Source organism: Salvelinus alpinus, chromosome 10 (genome assembly GCF_045679555.1).
Source record: "Salvelinus alpinus chromosome 10, SLU_Salpinus.1, whole genome shotgun sequence".
In the NCBI taxonomy this organism is placed as follows: domain Eukaryota; kingdom Metazoa; phylum Chordata; class Actinopteri; order Salmoniformes; family Salmonidae; genus Salvelinus; species Salvelinus alpinus.
In genome coordinates this window covers 47,062,261-47,085,612 of record NC_092095.1, presented here as the reverse complement: position 1 = coordinate 47,085,612, position 23,352 = coordinate 47,062,261, and the positions used below count along the sequence as shown (strand labels likewise).

The window sequence follows — 23,352 nt, the reverse complement described above, 5'->3', positions numbered from 1 at the left end:
AGTAGCAGCGGGGGGGGCGGGGCTGTTGGCCAAGGTTGGAGTCGCCAGGAGGAAGGCATGGCCAGCCATTGAGAAATGCTTGTTGAAGTCTTCGATTATCACGGATTTATCGGTGGTGACCGTGTTACCTAGCCTCAGTGCAGTGGGCAGCTGGGAGGAGGTGCTCTTGTTCTCCATGGACTTTACAGTATCCCAGAACTTTTTGGAGTTAGAGCTACAGGATGCGAATTTCTGCTTGAAAAAGCTGGCCTTTGCTTTCCTGACTGACTGCGTGTATTGGTTCCTGACTTCCCTGAACAGTTGCATATCGCGGGGGCTCTTCGATGCTATTGCAGTTCGCCACAGGATGTTTTTGTGCTGGTCGAGGGCAGTCAGGTCTGGAGTGAACCAAGGGCTATATCTGTTCTTGGTTCTGCATTTTTTGAACGGAGCATGCTTGTCTAATATGGTGAGGAAGTAACATTTAAAGAATGACCAGGCATCCTCAACTGACGGGATGAGGTCAATATCCTTCCAGGGTACCCGGGCCAGGTCGATTAGAAAGGCCTGCTCGCAGAAGTGTTTTAGGGAGCGTTTGACAGTGATGAGGGGTGGTCGTTTGACCGCGGACCCGTGGCGGATACAGGCAATGAGGCAGTGATCGCTGAGATCTTGATTGAAGACAGCAGAGGTGTATTTGGAGGGCAGGTTGGTCAGGATAATGTCTATTAGGGTGCCCATGTTTACGGATTTAGGGTTGTACCTGGTGGGTTCCTTGATGATTTGTGTGAGATTGAGGGCATCAAGCTTGGATTGTAGGACTGCCGGGGTGTTAAGCATATCCCAGTTTAGGTCACCTAACAGAACAAACTCTGAAGCTAGATGGGGAGCGATCAATTCACAGATGGTGTCCAGGGCACAGCTGGGAGCTGAGGGGGGTCGGTAGCAGGCGGCAACAGTGAGAGACTTATTTCTGGAGAGATTAATTTTTAAAATTAGAAGTTCGAACTGTTTGGGCATAGACCTGGAAAGTATGACAGAACTTTGCAGGCTATCTCTGCAGTAGATTGCAACTCCTCCCCCTTTGGCAGTTCTATCTTGACGGAAAGTGTTATAGTTGGGTATGGAAATCTCAGAATTTTTGGTGGCCTTCCTAAGCCAGGATTCGGACACGGCAAGGACATCAGGATTGGCAGAGTGTGCTAAAGCGGTGAGTAAGGCAAACTTAGGGAGGAGGCTTCTGATGTTGACATGCATGAGGCCAAGGCTTTTAAATGAGTTAATTGAACCGATGATTCTGCAAGTGGAAGGTTTCTTTAAAGATATGAATGCACAATGCAATGTTTTGAACATTGTACAGCCTGTGTTACAAGTGATGACCGTTTTGAGTTTTGTGTCTAGAGTTTTGAAAAATGGCCACAAGGTTCTGAAATTAGTGCCAAAGTGATTGTTAAAAACTGTAAATGGCAGAGACGGTCACTTGCTGTGGTCACTTGCTGTGGTGCCTAATTATCTAAGATATGCTTGATAACCGAATAGCGATGTATCGCCAATTAATCCAAACTGACAACAACATAACAAAGATAACTTTGACAAGATGCTCAGGACAATACAAGATGTCTGCCAAGCAATATCACAGGCCTGATAAGCAGCTTATGACTGTCTCTCAAAAGGATTTTTCCAATTTTGTTTACACATCAAATAAAGAGCAGACATTGTGTAAGACTTAAAATATTGTCATAGGTCCCTCACATAGTTTTCAATGGCATTACACGTGCGCCATTTACTACATTGGTGTCAGAAGTGGGATTTGGTGGCCTTGCGGCCATCAGAGGTACTTGTATGTGGAGGACTTGGTATAGGGAAATGTGGGGACGTACTCTCCTGAATGGAGGGGATAGTGTAGCGATCCTTATCTAGGTAAGATAATTGTGATCTCCCCCAAGTGTGTTAACCCTATTGGAACAGTTAGTAAGTTTTCTATCAGACTGGGAGACCTGGGTTTGAGACCCGCATGGGACATTTTACTGTCGCCGTCGGCTACAATTCCATAACCTTTTAAAATGGACAAATGTTCAGTGTTTTGCCCATATAATTAATCATATTTCCTTAACCATAAAAAGCATGCCTTTACTATACAGTTGTAAAGGATGACCTTGACAATCCCTAAAGATGAGTCAATGTTCCCCCTTCATCTGCTACTGATCATGTGCTAGGCTAGCATTCACACACATTTCACTATGCTGGCCCTTTGGTCTTGAGCACAGTGCATGCTAGCGCTAGCTGGCTCATTGTTCATTCACTCAATAGGCCATAGGCATGGCGTGGGTAGGACTCAGAAGAGCCAAATCCATGCCCTGCTCATTCCATGAATATTTTTTACATGGTCCTCCCTGACTTGTGCTACTTGCTGAGGGCAGAAGTGTTTGTGTGGCAGATGGATGCTAAATCCAGTTTTGGCAACATTGCAAAATATCATAACAAGTGGGAGCTTCTGCAGAGCATCTGAGCATGAGGAATATGCTGATTTAATAGAAGAGGAGCTACTCTATGAAGGTGACAGAGGTGTCCATTTTTAGTGAGACCTTAGTGTGTGTGTGTGTGTGTGTGTGTGTGTGTGTGTGTGTGTGTGTGTGTGTGTGTGTGTGTGTTAAACCCATAGAGATCTTAGGGACTATGTCATAAACCCCAGAACACAGTACCAGAATGCAGTTAAAATGGCAGCAATATTGGTCTATATTGGAATGAATGAAAGTAGAGGTCTAATCCTGATTTTACTTTGCAGGAAAATAAATGTAAGGCATGTGATAGATCAGAAATTGTGTAATAGAATATTTGTCAACCTAAAATATTGTAATATAATTATAAATACAGTTTATAGGGGTTTAATACAGATGTTCTGTATAAATAGCCTCTACAATATATGTAAACAGACCATAAATGTCAACATTTTTGTTTTCTACATTTTTGTTTATGTGATGCAGCATCCAGGCTGCATCACATCCTGCCGTGGGAGTCCCATAGGGTGGCACACAATTGGCCCAGCGTTGTCCGGGGTTGGCCGGGGTAGGCGGTCATTGTAAATAAGAATTTGTTCTTAACTGACTTGCCTAGTTAAAGAAAATTCAATAACAAGGTTCATGTCCGTTCTAGTATTCTAATTCCTAATTAAATGGTTAAACCAAATAACCTGAGCTATTTTTAGCATGACTGAACTGTTTTTAATGATCTTACCACAAAGCACTTTTTAAATTGATGTTCTTTTTATGATCTTTTTACTGTATTAGTATGTACTGTCCTATATGTGAGAGAGCTCCAACAAAACATTCCAATGTATGTATTACTTAATACTTGAAAATGGCAAATAAACGACTGTGTGTGTGTGTGATTGTGTGTAGCCTGTGTGTGTCAAATAAAATATACTCAACACAGAAATAGAATCTCATTCAATAAATTGTACAGAAATTTAAAAAAGAATGAAAAAATAAAAGTGCTCTGATAACCACCATCTTTTTAATAACTAATCGACACCTATAGTTTTGCAGAGATGATGGGCTGTTATTTTTATTTATTTATTTATCAATGTTGAGCTCAGTGTCGATTAACCACACTACAATACGAAATTAAGAATATTAAATTAATTGCAAAAATCCTGAATATCAATCTCAGTGGCACTGAAAGAGCTTCTTGTTTATTGAAATCTGTAGCTAGCTAGCTACATATTTTGTCCCGGGAGATTCACAGTTGTTTCCTAGGCAACAGCGGATCCCTTGCCCTTCCGTGTGCTGCTGACGTTCCTTTTGGACCATACCAAGTACAGCTATTGGTAGGATGACGGTGATATTTATCTAAACATTTCAACGTGCAAGTTGGACAACAAATTCAATTGACATTTTGAAAATTAGAATTACTACAAACTTTTGAGTGTTAATACACACAATGCATAATTATATCACTACCCCCCTGTAGTCAAGTGCATCCTTCTTTACCATCCTTTGGCAATCCCTGAACCAAAGATATTTATAAGTAACCTAAGATAGTTCATTTGTGTCGTTTACAGTGGGAGCAAATGAAGCATAGGGGGCAGAACAAGCAAGGAGGTGGGCAAATCCAAGCGAGAGCTAGCGAAATCCCATTCGCGCGTTGTAGCATAGATTTGCATATTTCCGTTAGGGAACGCCTCCTCTGTAAAGTGCGCGTGTGCACAAACTCAATTCGACCTCCACTCGTTCTAAACAATGCAATTTTAAACCTTGGCAAAGCGTCAAGTCTATAAAACTTAGTGCACTGTGTTCGTAACAGATTATAGTTTTGGAAACAGAAAAATGTTTTGAGATCAGATGTTTCATCAATGAGAAAATTAGAAGAATGTTGGCCCAATTTCACCTCGTTCTATCATCTCCAACTTCCACTGGACTTCCTCTCACTACCATATTTGGTGGAGAGAAAACGTTCTAAACGGATGCTTCAGTTTTATAATCCCTGTGACGTGTCTGGGTTACCCCTTCTGGCTGTGACTGAACTGCAAAATAGCTTGTTGCTTGTGCAACACGATAGCCTTACTGTAAAGTAGTTAGTGGTGAGAAAAAGTAATTTCTGCCTTAACGATTTTCTATTTTTAATTTCCGAACAGAATGTTTGCAACTCGATATTACCTTTCATGAGAGTAGTTCCGCGTGGGCCGTTGGAAGTCTCTTGCCTGCGCGCGGTGACAAGTACATCTGGATGCGACAGGTAAGCAGGTAGCCAGCTAGCTAGCTAAATTCTTACTTGGGTTGTTACGATTGTGTTTAGTTACCTGTTAACTAGCCAGTTTGTTTACTTCGTCACCTTGTGCTTGGCTATGTGAATGTGGTTGCTAACATAGATAGATAGCTAGCTATGTTATTATACCAGCGCGAGCTAACGTTAGTTCGTTTTGCCGCAGCTACTTCAACAGGAATGCTAACGTTAACTAGCTAGCATCTCGTAGGCTTTCAAAGTGAGTTGACAGGTTTTGTAGAAACTATTGCTTCAGTTAGCCAATGTTGTCAGCTAGCAATAAATTTCCCCCACGAGGTCGTTTCCAACTATTGGCTAGAACGGTTTCCTAACTTCACGGCACGCGAACATGTTATCGAGCTGTCACGCTTCAGGTGGCAGTCAGTGTCATTAACGTTATTAATGTTGTTATTGACTTGATAGTCGGTGTACCTAACTAACTAGTTGGCTTTGGCAAGCCAATGTTGCCATACCAAAGCCGATGCAAACTAGCTAGTTACCTAAAATAAATTCCATGGCCACATCTTGGTCCAAATTTAAAGGGGGAGAGAAGAGTAATTCATTAATTAACGTTACTAGGATAGGTTGAGCACCTCTAGATCCAAATGACAGTGTGTTGTAGACATTATTACCCGCAGTAACAGTACATGCATCATATTGTAGGTTAAGTAAACATAATGTAGGTTATTTAACTTTGACATATAACATATTTTATGACTTAGAAATACAAAAACTCACTCACTCACAATTTTCTTCTAGTGTTAGTGAAGGTCAATAGGCTATGCTTGTGTGTTAATGTACCAAGGATGATTGATGCTGATCGAGGATGATTTAGTAAGGCTCAATAAACAGTTAGGCAATGGATGTGACTCATAATTGTTTTATTCCATGCTCTGATGTTCATGTGTGCACTGCAGACAGGCTACCGTTTGCAGAGCAGAATACAGATTTCAGACTCAACTAGACTCAACTAAGCCTAGGCCTGATTTTTAGTTCTTGAATCAGGTTAACAAATGTTATTTTGCTCAATGTTCTGGACAATTGCTAGGACTTTAGAAGTTAATGGTAAAGCCTTCAAGTAGCAGGTTATTGTGTGTCTTACAAAAAGAGAGATCCTGAAATGAATATGCATTGCAAAGAACTGTTGATGAGATTCACAGATGATATTGGGTCTATCCGTGGATCTGTTTTGTCCATCATCTTCGGTAGCCATGGAAACCCACTGCTGATTGAGACTTGAAGCTCTGCAACATTGCAGGGGCAAATAAACAATTCAACAAGATGGAGCCTCTTTGTATTGTCAGTCATCTGAACGATGTTACATAGGCTTACCCTCCATCCGAATGCAGCTATCTCATTTCACACTATTATATAGTGTTCTGTACATTTTACTCAGTCAAGTATTCATTGGTCAGCAGAAAGTCCATCCAGAAGTCCATCCAGGGGGTTCAAAGTGAAACACAACTCCTGCCTTTTGATATTCAATTACAGCCAACAACAGGAAGGCAGCAGCCTATCATTGATATTTCACTGGTTTCTATTATTTTCTTTATTAAAATCTTTTTTTTGTAACAGTATTTCTTATTGGAATTTTATAATTTTCACCCATATTGAGAGATACAACAAAGACGAAGCAAAAAAACAGCACTCACTTACACATTCCTGCATATATATATATACACACATATACATACATGCATGCATACATACATACATACATACATACATACATACATACACCATCTTCCTCTCCCCGCTCGGCGATTCTCTCACCCCATCCCCATCATTGCGTTTCTCAATACATACATTTTAAACAAACATACAAACAGAAATTCAACAAAAAAGCTCAGTTTTAACCAAGAAGTTAGGTTCCACACATGGAACGTACAGTGTAATTCTGAAATACATAGATCACCACCATTCTAAGAGGATCCTTGCAGCATAATAGCTGATACCTCAGGTTCTAGGTAATTTAGATAAGGTTCCCATACTTTGTAGAACTGATCTGTTTTAGAATGCAATGTACATGTCAGATATTCCAGTGGCACCTATTCAAATAGTATCTTTTGCCAATCTTTAATAGAAGGAACCTTGTCACTAATCCACTGTAAAATGATGTTTTTCCTCGCTGCGAAGGTAAGGATGTTGTAAAGCCTCCTCTTACCCCCAGAAGTAACATGCCTACTAGGGAGACCTAACAGTAAAGAAACTGGGTCCAATTCTAGATCAACCCCTAGGATCTTTTCAATATCTTGCAGAACGCCAGACCAGTATCTTTGTATTTTGGTACATGACCATAAACAATGTGTTAGGGTGCATGTATCAGTTTTGCATTTAAGACACTGAGGAGAAGAGGAAGAGGGGCTAAAAGCATGTCTGCGATTTGGGGATTTATGCAATCTGTGTATTATTCTTAATTGGATTGCTCTAGTACGATTACATATAGATATTGTTTTTGCATATCTCCAAATGGCCTCCCACATCTCTTCGTCAATAGTAACAGAGAATTCTTTCTCCCACACTTGTTTCACCCTCTTGTGTGTCGACAGCAGAAAAGGACCTTAAAGCATCATAACACAGACTTACAGACATTTTCCTTTGTGGGGGAAAAAAGCATTCTTTCAATGACAGGCATATCAGGGTTACCAATTAAGGTGGTGCTCTTCAGAATATAATGTCTTACTTGTAGGAAGTGGAAAAAGTCCTGCTTTGGGAGTTGATATTTCTCAACCATCTGCTCAAATGACAATAAAATCTTATAAGCAAATAAGTGTATTTAGTCTGTATGCCCTTATTAAGCCAACAGTTAAAGCCAGCATCCAGCAATCCTGGACCAAAATCTGGGTTGTTAAGAATTGGGGTAAGAGCAGAGGTTAGTTTGGACCTTCCCAAAAAACGTTGAACTGACCTCCATACTTTGAGTGTGTTAAGTGTAATGGGATTATTGCAGTGATCTTCTACAGTCTTGAAATTTAGGTAGAATATTGGACTTTGTTTAGGACCACTTGCTCCCCAATAGCCTCCTAGGCTATATTTTCCAGTTGTTTTCCTGCAGTCATCTCCCCTCCACCTCTGTCTGAAGCACTTTCTAGTGTTGACAAGCATAGCTGTAAAGTGAGTTTGCTGTCTGTTCAAAGCATTTCCCTAAAAACCAAACAGAAGCAAACAAGCTGAAACCTACCTGAATTTATGTTTTCGTTTGCAAAACGTTTTGCTACGATGTGCACTAATGAATACGACTCTAAGTTGGGCCCCCTATTACGGTCTATGGGTGGGTCGCATGCGAAGGTGACATTGGTGGATGGCGCTAACATGAATGTTTTAGTCTGTCAACTGTTGAGGTAGGGTACACAATTAACTTTGTTTAGGAAGATAGTCACACCATATCACATATTTAGAGCACTAGGTGTTATTGTCCTAGCTAGCCTTGAGGGTTATCTGGTTTATTTGGCAGTGGACTGGAAAGAGCATTTCTAGCCTCATTGATGTTGATGAAGCACTTAGGCTACCACATAATCTGCTGTCCATGTATAGGAGTGGGAGCTCAACACAGATAGGGAGAGGGTGAGCGAGATAAAAAGAGGGAGAGTTGGATAGAGAATTGGAGCAAATAGAGCTGTTGTATTGGATTCGAAAAATCATGAAGCCGGGGCTCTGACTCATCAGTTCTGTGCTGCCGCTGCTCCATCCACAACATCTCACGTGATACTAAATAGGCTGCTGTTTGTGTCGTCACCAGGGTGGGGTGGGGAGAAGAGGAGAGACAGTGTTCTCTTTCCTGAGGGGATGCTGCTAAGCTTATGTCATGTTACAGTGCAGGTGGGGAGAGCTTATGCTCTACATCAGATAATTTCATATTTATTATATAAACTGTGTTTTTGTTTTTCCTATAGTGATACAGAGGAGGATGTGATGTTTTCATGTTGGTTGCCTAGTAGCCTACATGTTGTGTCCTTTGTGGAATGGCCAAAAGGGGATGGATGGCGTGTAAAAGTTGAGCTGGGCATGAAATTGGGGAAATACCTTTAAGATCCAGCAGTGTCTGTGTCATTTGGTAGTTCAGAGTTCTGCCTGCCAGTCAGTACCCTGCGAACCAACCAGAAAAGAGCTGTGACCTGATATCCCTTTTCCTATTGGCCCGAGCAGGGAGTGGGCAGACCTGGCTGGAGGCGGGTGGGCAGGAAGGGGCTGGCTGTGGGGGATGGCTGTAAGCGTTTCAGCCAGATAGTTGAGCAGACACTGCTCTGCTTCCTGCCTGCTTCGCTCCCCTCCCCTCCGTGGCTGAGAGAAAGAGAAAAAAAATCTCTGTCTAGGCATGGGACTCTGGCTGCTGCAGCGCTCGGCAGCTCCTCCCAGGGAATGACAACAGTTCACATGGTCATTAGCTCCAGACGCTGAAGCAGGGGAACTACTCCGAGGCATAGCAGCTGCACCTGGTGTCTCTATCTATGCTGTGGCTTAAAGAGAGAGGCACGACAGCTATACAGGACTCAGCAAAAAACGAGGTGGGAAGAACGTCTCTGATCTATTTTTTTAAAAGTAGTTTGCTGCAGTATGGTGCATACCATCCTGGGTGGGTAGGGAGGAAAGAGAGCGAGTCTGTGTGGGAGAGGGAGCTACAGAGAGGGGGAGCACAAATGGGTGAGGGCAGCTCGCTGGTACAGTCTAACAAACACTTTGGTGGTTACAGCCGCTTGAATTTCTCGTGCTTGTGTTGGGACTTGTTGATGACTAGGGAAACTAACTACCACAGATAGACAGTGCCTCTCCCTTCATGATGCAGAAAAATTATGCAGACTTCTCTCTCCATGAAGTTCAGAACACATGGACTAGCCAGAGAAAGAAAGATTTGTATGATTTATTTGTAGCCCGCTCCATAGGCTGTTTCAAACTTTCCTTTTATGTCAGAAAAGAGTTTCACTTTCAATGCAGTTCATAGGCGTAGATAAAATATTTTTCTCTTGTACTGGAGGTGGACATGAAACAGAGCTGAGGGCTGGCTCCCTAATTAGCCTTGCTTGGGCTTCTTACTATTTTAAGGAGGTCCCACGTCTTTTATCACAGAGGAGGTCCACAGCCACACTCCACAGTAAGCTCTTTATCCACTGCTCTGTACTGTGCTATTATGGGAGGGAGCTGTAAATGTTGACCGGTGCGGCCTGGAAACGAGCTGGAAACACTAGAAAGGTGTCTGTCTAACTAACAGTTGGCAGTCGTGGAGGACGAAGTGGGTGTTTTCTGAAATGGAAGACCGTTAAGCTCTTCCTGTTACAAAAATAAACAACAAAAAACAGTAACGTCACATGCAATGGCTCTTCATTAGGAAGGCCAGGGCTGCAAGCCTGAGCAACTCCCTCCCTAAATTGATTCACAAGCGAGTTGTCACTGCTGACACAGAAAGGTAATTAGCCATGCCTTTTTAAAGGATTGGGAGCTTTTAGCAATTTTTTCCCCTCCAGACCTTTTAAACAATAACAACAATCTACGTTACCTTCAAAATAAGCTCTTTATGTCCAAGCACTGATTTTGTGTGTTTGCTGTGATGGATGGAAAAGAAAGCTGAATCATTTGGCCCTCACATTAGCATGGCTTTTCAGTGAAAGGATAATTCTACTTTAAAATGAACAGGCCACATTGGAAGCAATTTGAGAATTAGCCTGCTAGTTGGTCATGAGTCATAGCTTGACAGTTGAGTTGTTTTTAGTGTTTTTAAGGGTTTTCTCTTCCAGAACTACCGGGGAGTGTTTTAATTTAGCTAAATGCTCAATTTAAAAAGACAGACAGGCTATTAGAGGATCATCTGAAGTTGAATGATATAATAGTTTCACAGCATTTCTTCCTGAGTAACTTGTGTGAATGCACAGTTGCAACCCCATCTTTTAGTACTCGATTCTGGAAAGTCATTGACAGTCACAGTAAATGGGTCGTCTGTCTGTTATAGGCTACATACACTTCAAATCCAGCCCTCATTGGTTATCAGATATATATTGACCTGTAGATGGGCTAATCAGGGCAGGGGATTGGTTAAATATCCTATAGGCCAGTTCCCCGTGTCAGTGGCATGAGATGACCATTGCGGTCACCGAGTTTTAGTTAAGGCTATTAGGATATGAGGCCCACATTTCTGCTGACTTTGTTAAATGTTCTCTGCTTTGCTTCTTCCCAGTAGCCCTGCTTAGCTTAGTCCACTAACCTCTGCTTAGCTAGTGTCTCATTTCTCCTTACGCTAATGACATTTGATAATTTGAAGCTCCAGGAGCCAATGCCAATATCAATTTGCAGGATGGCATACTTTTAATTTCCATCCATTTATCCTAGCCTAATATTTGAATAGTAGGCTTCGTTGAGCTTCGAGTTAAGCTTTGAAAATATGCATTGCTAAGATATTTGTGTAGACTTCCAGGAAATTGTGATATACAAGTTAAGCTTATTTAAATACGTTCCCATGTGATGTGAATGTATTTTAATTTGTGAATTTAAGAAGATCTTTTTAAGAGAAATCTGCAGCTCAAATAAGTATCCTAGACCTATATTTTTATGTAGAATTTTCAGCAAACGGATTGCACAATACGGCAGTTGACCATATGGAAATTCAGAACAAAATGCCTTCATCAAATATGCTTTTTAGAACCATTATTATTAGGATGGTAAACACGACAGAAATCGTTTTTAACTAGCCTGATCATAAAAAACAACACTATTACTCTTGTTTTTCCACAACCAACTGGAGATGGACATTTTCGCTTTCATTACACTGAAGCACACGTGCACTCTTTGCTGTCATGGGAAATGTAGCCTACTCGTGTTCCTCTTGGCCATATGCAAATATATAGTGGATTGCCATCTCTGCATTGTAATAAATTCAAAAGAGCAGGTATTCATTTGCTTGGTTGTTATAGACCTGTTGTTTAACAGCTAGCTGGTGCTTTAATAAGGTCGTCTGTAAAATGGAAACGATGCAAAGTGTAGACTATGCCTTTCTCTCAGGTTGACAACATCCAGGAGAGACTAACACCGCATACACAGCTAATAGGATACGTGGGTGGTATTCAGACGTCAAGCTAATGACTTTTACTTGAGAGAACCCTGCACTGGCCTGCTCTCATTCAAATTAGGAGATGGCCAAGATAATGCCTGGCCAGCTGGCTTTCGTAACTGTAATCCATGAAGGTCTAGTCGTAACATGGAGCTTTCCCCAGTCCCCACAAATCTCTGGTCTGCTCTTAAATCTCCTTTCCTGGCTGGTTAGGCTAGCTGCTCTTTGGTAAAACATTGCACTTTTACCGGATGGCATGGTTTTGCCTGCCTCTTCAAGGGACAGAGCGATAGACAACAGTTTTTAAAGGTTGCACATTTCAGTGTACCCAGTGGGATCATTTTTTATTTTGTAGATGAAAGTCAAAAAAGCTTGACTGTTGAGCACTGTGCACATCACTCTGTCCTGAAAGCACCAAGAGAGAGCTGGGCGGGGGCGTACAGGACTGATCTGTGCAGGTCACAACAAGGGTGTCGCATGGCCCTACCTATCTGCGCACCAACTGTCCCTCCACTCATCCTCATCAGCACTCTTTCCTGGAGGTGTGTCCGCTAGGCTAGCCTCAAAGTATTCATACCCCTTGACTTATTCCACATTTTATTGTGTTGGTCTGAATTCAAAATTGATAACATATTTGCTTTTGTCTTTTACCCCATAATGACAGTAAGAACAAGTTTTTAGAAATGTTTGCAAATTTATTGAAAATGAAATGCATAAATATCTAATTACAGCATTACTTTAGTGTCTTGTTATTCGGTACAGGCTTCTTCCTTGTCACCCTGTCAATTAGGTTAGTGTTGTGGAGTAGCTAAAATGTGGTGGCTCCTTCCTAATTTTTCTCTTATCACAGCCATTCAACTCTTAACTGTTTTAAAGTCACCATTGGCCTCATGGTGAAATCCCTGAGTGGTTTCCTTCCTCTCTGGCAACTGAGTTAAGGAAGGACGCCTCTATCTTTGTAGTGACTAGGTGTATTGATACATCATCCAAATTGTAATTAATAACTTCACCATGGTCAAAGGGCTATTCAATGTCAGGTTAAAACATTTTTTTTATTTTAGGTGCCCTTTGCAGGCAGTATCACATCTGGCCGTTATTGGGAGTCTCATATGGCGGCGCACAATTGGCCCAGCATTGTGCGGGTTTGTCCGGAGTAGGCCGTCCATTGTAAATAAGACTTTGGTCTTAACTGACTTGACAGATTTTTACCTTGTCAGCTTGGGGATTCGATCTTGTAACCTTTCGGTTACTAGTCCAACGCTCTAACCACTAGGCTACCTGCCACCCCTTTTGTAGCACATGCACAGTATATAGGCTATCTTAGGCCAGGCTACAGTACAAACACGGGGCTCAGTAATATGCTAGGGCTAAGCTGTGCTATATCATATGGCTGAATGAGCTCTATCTCGCTCAAGTAACCTGATTTCCAGGGCATTCTCCATGATATGTAGGCTACCAGGTATCTTAGCTGTGTTCTTTGTATTTTCTGAACCAGGAAAGAAGTGTTAGAGTAGGGCAATAAGATATTACACTGGTAACCTGATATGATAAATGCCTTTCTGCTTTATCTATCTAACCCTGATACGGGGTCATAATACATTGAATGAAGACACTGTTGCCATTTTGTTTTAATCTTTTAGCAAAATTCCATTACAAACTTTGCCCCCACTCACACTGTAACCCAGACAGTTATTCAAATAACACATAGATTTGTGGGAATTTCTCATGCCAGGAAATTGAGAAATACTTGGCTTCTAAGCGATGATGATGATGATTCAGAATTTGCCATGATTTAGGAACAAAAAGTGTTTTCTGAGCCAAATAAAAACGAGGAAAAAAATATAAACAACTGGTAAGGACATGCAGTACTGCATTACACAATCCTAACTTTAAGCATTAGTCGGGAAAATGCTCAACTGACCCAAGATCAGCAAATTCACCCTACACTGTATTACATGTGGCCAGTGGTGTAAGGTACTTAAGTAAGAATACTTTAAAGTACTACTAAAGTTGTTTTTTGGGGTATCTGCACTTTACTATTTATATTTTTGAAAACTTTTCCTTTTACTTCACTACATTCCTAAAGAAAATTATGTACTTTTTACTCCATACATTTTCACTGACTCCCAAAAATACTTGTTACATTTTGAATGTAACAGGAAATGGTCCATTTCACCAACTTATCAAGAGAACATCCCTGGTCATCTCTACTGCCTCTGATCTAGCTAACTCACTAAACACACACATGCTTTGTTTTGTAAAGGGTGTTGGAGTGTGCCCATGGCTATCCGTAAAAAAAAATTAGAAAATGTCTTTCCTTCCAGTTATGAAGAAATTTAAAGGTAATTTTGCAAGCCAATGCTAACTAGCGTTAGCACAATGACTCGAAGTCTATGAATGGTACTGTATCTACTAGCATTCTAGCAGATACTATAGACTTCCAGTCATTGCGATAATGCTAGTTAGCAATTGCACTAATGCTAGTTAGCAACTTTCTTCAAACTGCATGCAGAGATGTAAAAATGGTATCCGCACGTTCATCTTACTCTGGGGAAGTAGATAAAGGGCTTCGGTGCCAAAATCCAGAATTTTCCCTTTAAGGCATATTTGATTTTGAATTATACTGTGGCCTAGTATAGTATGTTACAATGTAACAAATACATTTGCCTCTGATTCTAAAAATAAAAAAGTATTAATAGTGAAAGGTCACATCTGACATTATTCTTACCTGGTTCTTTCATAGAAAGACACGCCTAGTTCCTGAATCGGATGTCGCAAGTCACGACTTCACAGGAGAGCCGTTTGAATGTAAAAAATATTTGATCAAAACACATGTGAACTTTCATGTGCCTTAATAATAAACTTTTATGCCATCTGTAAATACGTGTAAAGTTGTTAAATTAAGAGCGTAGTTGGTTTAGCCAAAGAAAAAGTCAGGAACCTTCCTGCTAGCCATGATGGGCTGAGATAATGAGTGGGCTGGACATGCTGAGAGATGAATTTGGATTGGTCTGAGGTGTAGCATCTTGTGTCTATGAAATTAGCTGCTCGTTATGCGTGGATACGTTTTTTCTAAAGATATAACGTTAGCCATGGAGAATGGCAACTATGTTGATACTGCTCTCAATAACATTGCTGCCCAGAATTTATCAGGTCAGTGGGAAAAAGTTGAGATGTACTACTTTCTGGAGGACAATCTGACTCTCTCTGACTCTCTCATGCTGACTCTCTCTGACTCTGATAATGAATCAGACGACGAGGAAATCCCTGATTTAGATAAAAACATTTTCATTGAAGAAGACATTGTAGAGTCTTCTGATGACGTTGATGGGGAAGAAACGGTGATCAACAGTGTTGTCACGGAAGAAGTTGACAGCGAGCTCAAAGTTTTGGGACATTGACATTGTTATTTTGGCTCTTTGAAATGATACAATAACTATGAGGTTAAAGTGCGGACTGTCAGCTTTAATTTGAAGGTATTTAATTAGGGCTATCCACGACTAATAAAACGCTTGGTTGACCAAGAGTCATCTGTTCTTTCGACTAGTCGACTGTTCGAAATTGTATTTTTCTATATAGACACGACCTATGTGTTTTAATATGATCAACTATATGTTGTCTGATGCTTTAAGCACACTGATTTAAATCATTTAGACACACAAATGACTGGGGGGAGTCAATGGTCAGAAAAAAATAACTGTTCCTTAACCTACCTCCCGCTTTTGCTGGCCTTTGCAGATTCTGCCATTACGCTCCAGAAGTTGCCTGTAATGGGCTACGCCAGGGGTCGGCAACCTTTTGGAGTGCCTATTTATCTTACCTTTTCTACCGATCTGCATGCCAATTATGATTTTCGTATGCACATTTTCTTGGAGCAGTTTCATTGCTTTTATAATAGTTTTTGTATCTAAATCCATTGTCATGTGATTAATACAAATTCTATCTAAATGAAAATTATACAAATCTAAATAACTTCTATTTCCATTGCCTACTATGCAGAAATAGCCTACATAAAGCCAACAAATAACCACATTGCAGCCTGCAGGTAGAAAATATTCTGATTAAAAAATAAAAAATAAATCACATTTGGCTTCACATGGCCTGTCTGCAAGGAACTTGAAACATTGTATCAACTTGGTCCAGTCGGAAGTCAAGCTAACAAACTTACAACCTTGTATAAAATATTCTGGACCCTCAGTTTCTCGGGACAGACACAGCTGTAGGCACGCTGAGTGGTTATGGAAAGGGAGATTTTTCAAATAGGCTATATTGAGGAATTATTGTCATTCTGAATGGATGTTAAAACAGACTTTGTTTACTTGCTGTTTTGAGGTGAAGGAAAATTATTTGGGAAGTTCCACAGCTTATTAGTGGTGTAGAGTTAAGACAATCAGAAATACTATCAGCTTTCCAAATGGGCACATTTATAAGTCTACATTTGCGTGCAGGCCAAGTAGCCTTCTATGTCTAATCAGATGTGTGTCCTTACTCAACAGAGCGCTCCAAACAAAACACAATGAATAAATTGACAACTCGTAAATGGAATGAAATAAACCAAAACTTGTTTCTCACAAGTGTAGCCTAGGTTGTGCGCTCTGCAAATAACGTGTCCACTCCGACAATGACAACTGTGGAAAAACTGTACTAGTAATTAATAAAAATAATAGATTGAATGCATTAACCTAAATTAGTAACCAAACAAACCTTGCAAATTAGAAATTTTGGGAATTAACAGTAAATGTACTGCTGGTTTGCCTTCCCCACGGCCTCCAAAATGGATTAGTCCACAGAGACGTCAATCAAGATGTGAAATGAATTGTATTTTTTTTGTTGCAACTGCTGAACTTAAAAATTCTCGGTTGACCAACAGTCTATCGACCGACCAGTCGACTAAATGAAGTCCGCCCTAATTTTCATCCATATTGAGTGAAACGTTTAGAAATTACAGCACTTTTTGTTCATAGTCTCCCCAATTTTAAAGGGGACCAAAAGTATTGGGAGAAATTCGTCTGCGTATTAAAGTAGTAATAGGTTTGTATTTGGTCCCATGTTCCTAGCGCGCAATGACTATATCAAACTTGTGACTCTACAAATTGGTTGGCTGCATTTGCTGTTTGTTTTGGTCGTTATAGATTATTTTGTGCCCAATTGAAATTATTGGTATATATTGTGTCATTTTGGAGTCACCTTTTTATTGTAAATAAGAGTAGAATATGTTTCTAAACTAGATGAGAAAGTAACAGATGCACAAATATCATACCCCCAAGACATGCTAACCTCTTGCCATTAAAATAACAGGAGAGGTGAGCATATTTTGGGGGGGGGGGGGGGATGATATTTGTGTGTCTAACTTTCTCACTCATCATTATTCATGATTCATTCAGGATTAGCCGTAATCATGGTAGCATCCACATTAATGTAGAAGTGTTTCGAAACATATATATTTTTTATTTACAATAAAAGTGACTCAAATTACACCATACATTATTTTCCGTTCATTTCTAAAGATTATTTAATGAGAATGTAACTATAATATTGTAAAATAGTCCATAAAGTATGCCTATATGTTGGTTTCCAGGTCCAGAAATGGAGCGTCATGGCTGATAATGGTTAGGCCTACTTTAACTTGGCAGCAGCTTGTTGCATGGTTATAGTCATAGATATGGAATTTTATTTTTTATTCTAACTTTATATTTAAGCAGACCTGAATGTGACATAACTGCCCATGATATCGAGCCAAGCGATCAAAGATAGGCGGTCTATCTTACAGTAGGCTACTGCTATGGCTACTGCTATGGCTACTGCTATGGCTACTGCTATGACCACTAAAGCTACTCAAAGTTTTGACTATGATTTGTACATAGGTCTATTTGTTTGTATGGAGTCCGACCAATGTCTCTTGTTCATTGTGGAGTGCAGTATGCTCACTATGCTAGTGTTGTTGTACTTATTTTGCCCCATGTCTTTGAATGGAGGGATCTGTGGGATATGAAACAGTGAAGAGAATTTTAAACAGCAGCTGCAGGTTTTTACAACCCTCCCTCCCTTGTTCGCCTGCCCCACCCCCACTTCCTTCTCCCAGTTATCACCAGAAAATATTTCCAGATGCTCTAAGGGATACAGGCTCCCTGCACGGTAGTCGGTTTGTAATGGATTCAAAAAGTAAGCTAAAGGCTAGGCTATGTCCTTTTTAAAAAACTTGATCTAGCAAGTCCTTTTCCCCCTCCCCAACCCGAGTAGCCGGAGGACATTGCCTGAAAACAGATTCAGAGCGAGAGGCGCGAGACTCATATTCTCTCTGTGAATTGAAAATCCACTGGCCGCATCAATGATCCGACGTCTAATTTGACTGGTCGTGTCTGGTGGGTGTTGAGGCGCTCTAGGTACCCAGGCAGTGGCGTAATCGTGTCTGGCACATGCATCTGTCTCGGTCTCTCTTGCTCTGCCTGTTGGATGGCTTCCCGGAATACTGCTGCGCTGCACGTTTTCTATTAGCTGGCGGCTCTCGTCACAGCATTACTCGACAGGGTGTGTGGACCCCAGGGGTTTTATCCCTACTGTCCCGCACTGGCTTGGCTTACTGCACTCTTGCTGTCTCATTGCACAGGGGTCGTTGCCATTCTCCGCTCTGCTTTGTATTCAACACGCCTGAGGGCTGCGTCGGGCGAGTTGGCGCACAATGACGCAAAGTAATGATCGGGAACTCAGACCAAGTGGCAGCTGAATAACCTCGCAACCGCCCTCTGTTGGCTTACACAACACTTCAAGCCAGTCTCCTACCTAGCCACACACAAACAAGGGCGCACGCAGACACACTCTCTCTCTCTCACACACACACCACTAAAAACAGGGCGCCAGACATCTGTATATCAATGTGTTATCGACAGTCATATTATTCTCCTTGTTAATATTATAGGCTAAAAACTGTTATACCATTTCTCAATGTTTGGTTTTGGCCCTACACTTCTTGGGCACAATCTTCAGTTTTGGGGGTGAAGTCCAGTGGCGTAAAGTACTTAAGTAAAAAGTACTACTTAAGTAGTTTCTTTTAGGTATCTGTACTTTACCATTTTATATTTTTGAATACTTTTACTTCACTACATTCCGAAAGAAAAGAATGTACTTTTTATTCCATACATTTTCCCTGACACCCGAAAGTACTTGTTACATTTTCAATGCTTAGCAGGACAGGAAAGTGGTCCAATTCACTTATCAAGAGAACATCCCTGGTCATCCCTACTGCCTCTGATCTGAAGGACTCACTAAACACAAATGCCTCGTTTGTAAATGTCTGCGTTTTGGAGTGTATTTTTTTTTTTTAAGAAAATAAATTGTGCCGTCTGATTTTCTTATTATAAGCAATTTGAAATTATTTATACTTTTTACTTTTGATACTTAAGTATATTTAAAACCAAATACTTTTACTGAAGCAGTATTTTTCTGGGTGACGTTTTTACTTTTACTTGAGTCATTTTCTACGAAGGTATCTTTACTTTTACTCAAGTATGACAAGTGGGTACTTTTTCCACCACTGGTAAAGTATACTAGTTAAAGTTAGAACAGGACAGAATAGGCCATGTAATTGACATAATAAAATGTTCTTATAGCTTAAGCTTGTTTCGATTTGGAGCGCTCGACGGAATTCTTGATAATGGTTCAGAATTATATTGTTTCCACCTAAACAAACCAAGGAAACTTGATTATAATCTTGTTATTGCATCAATACCATTTTATTTTTCTAGATATAAAAGGGGCTTAGGTGATGGGCGTGGCAACGAGCGTGGTCAGCCTGTCTGCGTGAAATTTTTAAAAACATTTCCTCCTCCTTGGCGGTGTATAGAAATGTTGGAATTTTTTAGCAAATTTCCTGCAGTTCTAAAAATTTCTCCATCGAGTTGAAATATATTTTTATATGATTTTTAAAGCTAGTTTCCTGCAATTCTATGCATTTTGCCATTGCTAATGCTGTATTATTTTGCTTTCGCATAATAACAATGTATAATATTTCTTAAATTAATAGTTTTTTGAATTTTCTATTATTTTCTACATACCCTACTTTTATGTCTGGTTTTAGTCATTTAAGTTTCCACTGAAAGTGTTTTTCCATCCCAAAAATGTTATGAAATAAAAACTTTTTTAGCGGCCTGCCCAAGTATTACAATGGCAGAAAAATCTCTGAATACTTTTGCCTATGGGTCTGTATTGTTAAAGGACATTCACAGCTTTATCTTGTGAACAGTGGATTTATTGCCATTTTATTTATTTTTCTAGAGTTTTCTAATTGATTGTCCACTAATTGATTTGGGTAAATAATGCTGTCCCCAGCAATATGTTTCAAGTTTATTTCATGAACTGTTTTATCTTTTTTTTTTTAACTAAGAGACTGTTGCATTAATGCTTGTTTAACTCCTCTGAAAATAACCCCTCTCTCTCTCACACAGATCGTCGACAGAAAGTGCCTTGTCAGACATCCCTACTTGAGCTGCCTGCCTGCACGTCTCCTCGACCAAGCATGCAACATTCCCTCCCTCTCTGTGACAGAAGATAGCTCAACCTCAGCCCCTGCCCTACCAACTCATCTTTATCAGGCTCCGTCGCTGCGCGGCCTCAGAAACCCAAGCAGAAAGATTTAACTGCAGTGGTTGGGGGAACTGGCCGGACTCTGCCAAAACAGAGTGCTGACTGACTCATTCGGAGAAGTTTAGTCAATACCCAACCCACCGCCTGCACAAATTTATATTCTCGCCCAAGCAGTGCCATCGCCCTCGAAATAGCACCGGTTTCAATTATCTTCCCTGCCCCCCTCCCCCTTCCTTCCCACTACCACCACATTCGGACGGTCCGTCAGTCCACCCTGCCTCTGAGCATGCCCCCGTTGACCTGTCAGTGGCCTGCACCTGGGACTAACTGATTGACGAGCGACGTCTCTTGATTGACAGCTTCTCTGATAGCCGCCATCTCCCAAGCTGCACCCACATCCAGTTTGCAAGTCCACCAACTCTGCTGCTCCGAAGTCCGCAAGGGCAAGGTTTTTTTTAAGCACACTGAAGAGCCATTAGAGTATAGCCTCTCCTTCAACAAGTGGCTAGCTTTACCCCACCCCGGCATTGCTATGGCTTTAAATATTGCTTCGATGCGAGACACAAAATGGCTGACGCTGGAGGTGTGCCGACAGTTCCAGAGGGGGACATGTTCGCGGAGTGACGAGGAATGCAAATTTGCGCACCCGCCCAAAAGCTGCCAGGTGGAGAACGGAAGGGTGATTGCCTGCTTTGACTCGCTAAAGGTAAGGAATGCAGAGCACAGATAAAGGGGAAGTATTTATTCTAAGGCACGTGTCAAACACAAGGCCAGCTGGCAGGATTTGGCCTTGACGCATTTCTGTCAGGCCCGTTCTGTGCGCCAAAGGCGGTGCATTGCCACACACTCCTCTTCCCAGACCCACACACACACCTCCTCCTAGAGACCCACACACACACCCACCCATGAGCCAGCCAGTGTGCTGTATTATATCATCACTAAACATCACTAAACCGGGTCATTGCTGTACTACAGACAATGTCATATTGGTTGTCAAAAAGTTATTAGATAAAGGATTCACATGCGAGTATAAATTAGGACACACGTGAGTATGATGAGTCAACAGTTTGATACGCTCCCAAAGTGCGCAGTGGAGGGAAAGTGCATGGACACATGCCACAGTCCTAGGCTACTAAAATGTTGCAGTCTGGCTTCAGTTTTTTAAAGCTTGACAATGAATAAACAAAAAACTGAACATGCAACAAAACATCATGCGAAGGGTAAACATGTAGGCCTGTTATAGCAACATACAGCTGCTTTCAACTACCTGTGATCCATGCAGTGCGAAAAATTCTAAACATATTTTAAGTTTAAATGTTACAACAACCTACCTACGTTTTTGTTATTTGCAATTTTAAAATACTTTTTTATTAGGGTTGTAGCATATTATGCACCTCTGCAAGCATAGCAGCAAAGGCTGGACAAATATGATTTATCTTTTGTTTAATGTTAAAACGCTCTATACAGCATCCTATGTACGTTTTTAATGAACATATTTTTCTAAAAACAAACAGACTATGTCTGACCCACTAATTTTTTTTTTTTTTTCAATATGGCCCTTACAGTGATTGAGTTTGACTTCCCTGTTCTAAGGGCTTCTGTGGTATCACTCTCCAAATCCTTTGCTCATTAAATTGGGACAGATTTACTGTATATTTAAATTGGGCACTACAGAGTGAAGACTCCTTAAGAACCAACAGGTTTTGTTTCATAATGGCTTCACTTTTACCCTGGTTTTAATAGATCTGTCTTGCTGTAGGCCTAATCATTGTTAAACATCTCCCTAATTATAGTAAGTTTAAAAGAGCCTGTTGAAGGCTCAGAGCCAGTTAAGGTTTCTTTATATATTCAATCGAAGCAAATGAGCTTGGCCTATTACGTAACAACTTTGTAATATGAGGGGACTCAATCTGGAGCAGGTAATGTGTAAACAACATGCGCTATAGATCATTCATACCACAGTATCATGTAAGTACACCTGATTTCAAAATTTTGCTGTTCCAATGCTAGGGGGGGGTGCTCAAATTAGAGAGTGTGTTTCAGTTCTCCACGCAATGCCAGAGTCAGACAAGCTTGACCTATAGCGCGAAATGGCAGAGGTCTTCTGTTGTGATCACTGCCACCAGTTGTGGGTGGGCTTTTTATACGTTTAGCTCTGTTACCATTCCACGTCCATCCTTTATACTAGTGTTTAACATCTGATCGGTGTAGAGGTGTCCGATGGTTCTATTTCTAGACTGTGTCAGCTGTTACACAAAACAACATGTTGAATAAGGTGAATGGTTTTTATTTAGCTTATGCAAGCAGTTGTTGTAATAGCAATAGCATAAAACTACAAGAGTATGGTGCATGGTCACTTTATTTGGATAGTCCCATATAGATGATCAACACATAGTCATACGATAAACACACTATCTGTTGAGCAGCAAATGCTTGCGACGGTTACGAAAGGGTTATGGTTTGGTTTCGAATAAGAGTTAGGGTAAGGGCTAGGTTAAGGGTTAAGATTGGGGTTGGGGCCGGTGGATAGTTAGTTGAAATGTTGTTGACCCTTATTGAACATCTCTACAAACCATCTACTTGGCACTATCCAGATAAAGTGTTTCAGGGATTTATGCTTAATATTTATTTATCCATATTTTTTTCTGCACTGTGTAAACATTTTGTTTTAGACATTGAAAAGACCTAGGCTGATACTGCAAGCATGGTGCCTCGTAATCCAATAATTCAACAGGGAATCAATAAAAAAAATCAAGTACAAATAAAACCCTGAGAACTTTCAAGATGTAAGAACCTGACAAGAACCTCATATTAAAAGCAGGTCCCCTTATATAACATTACACAACGAACTACTGCAGTGGGAATGGGGGAGTGCAGGCTCACTTATTTTTAAGACAGCGGAAGCAGTAGCTGCAATAAACCTTGGAAACCTACCCAGTAACAATGATGAATGACCAGAGAAACTGGAGCAGGTATCTTGCCGAACAATAGTCATA

General features: G+C 40.8%; 2 protein-coding genes across 12 annotated transcripts in view; one reads left to right on the top strand and one right to left on the bottom strand.

The window, feature by feature from the left end:
• Positions 1-23,352, bottom strand: part of LOC139532104 (putative nuclease HARBI1) — a 203,731-nt gene that overhangs the window by 29,890 nt on the left and 150,489 nt on the right. The gene's annotated exons all lie outside the window — the stretch shown is intronic.
• Positions 4,475-23,352, top strand: part of LOC139532103 (muscleblind-like protein 2a) — a 77,751-nt gene continuing 58,873 nt past the window's right edge. For 10 of the 11 annotated variants that reach the window (XM_071329257.1, XM_071329255.1, XM_071329253.1 and 7 more), the window contains exons 1-2: positions 4,475-4,713; positions 20,218-21,062. In XM_071329257.1, coding sequence (XP_071185358.1) covers positions 20,889-21,062 — 174 coding nt within the window. In that variant the 5' untranslated portion in view covers positions 4,475-4,713; positions 20,218-20,888. Of the gene's footprint in view, positions 4,714-8,984; positions 9,246-20,217; positions 21,063-23,352 lie in introns of those variants that run through there. The other variant, XM_071329248.1, reaches the window with a different exon arrangement.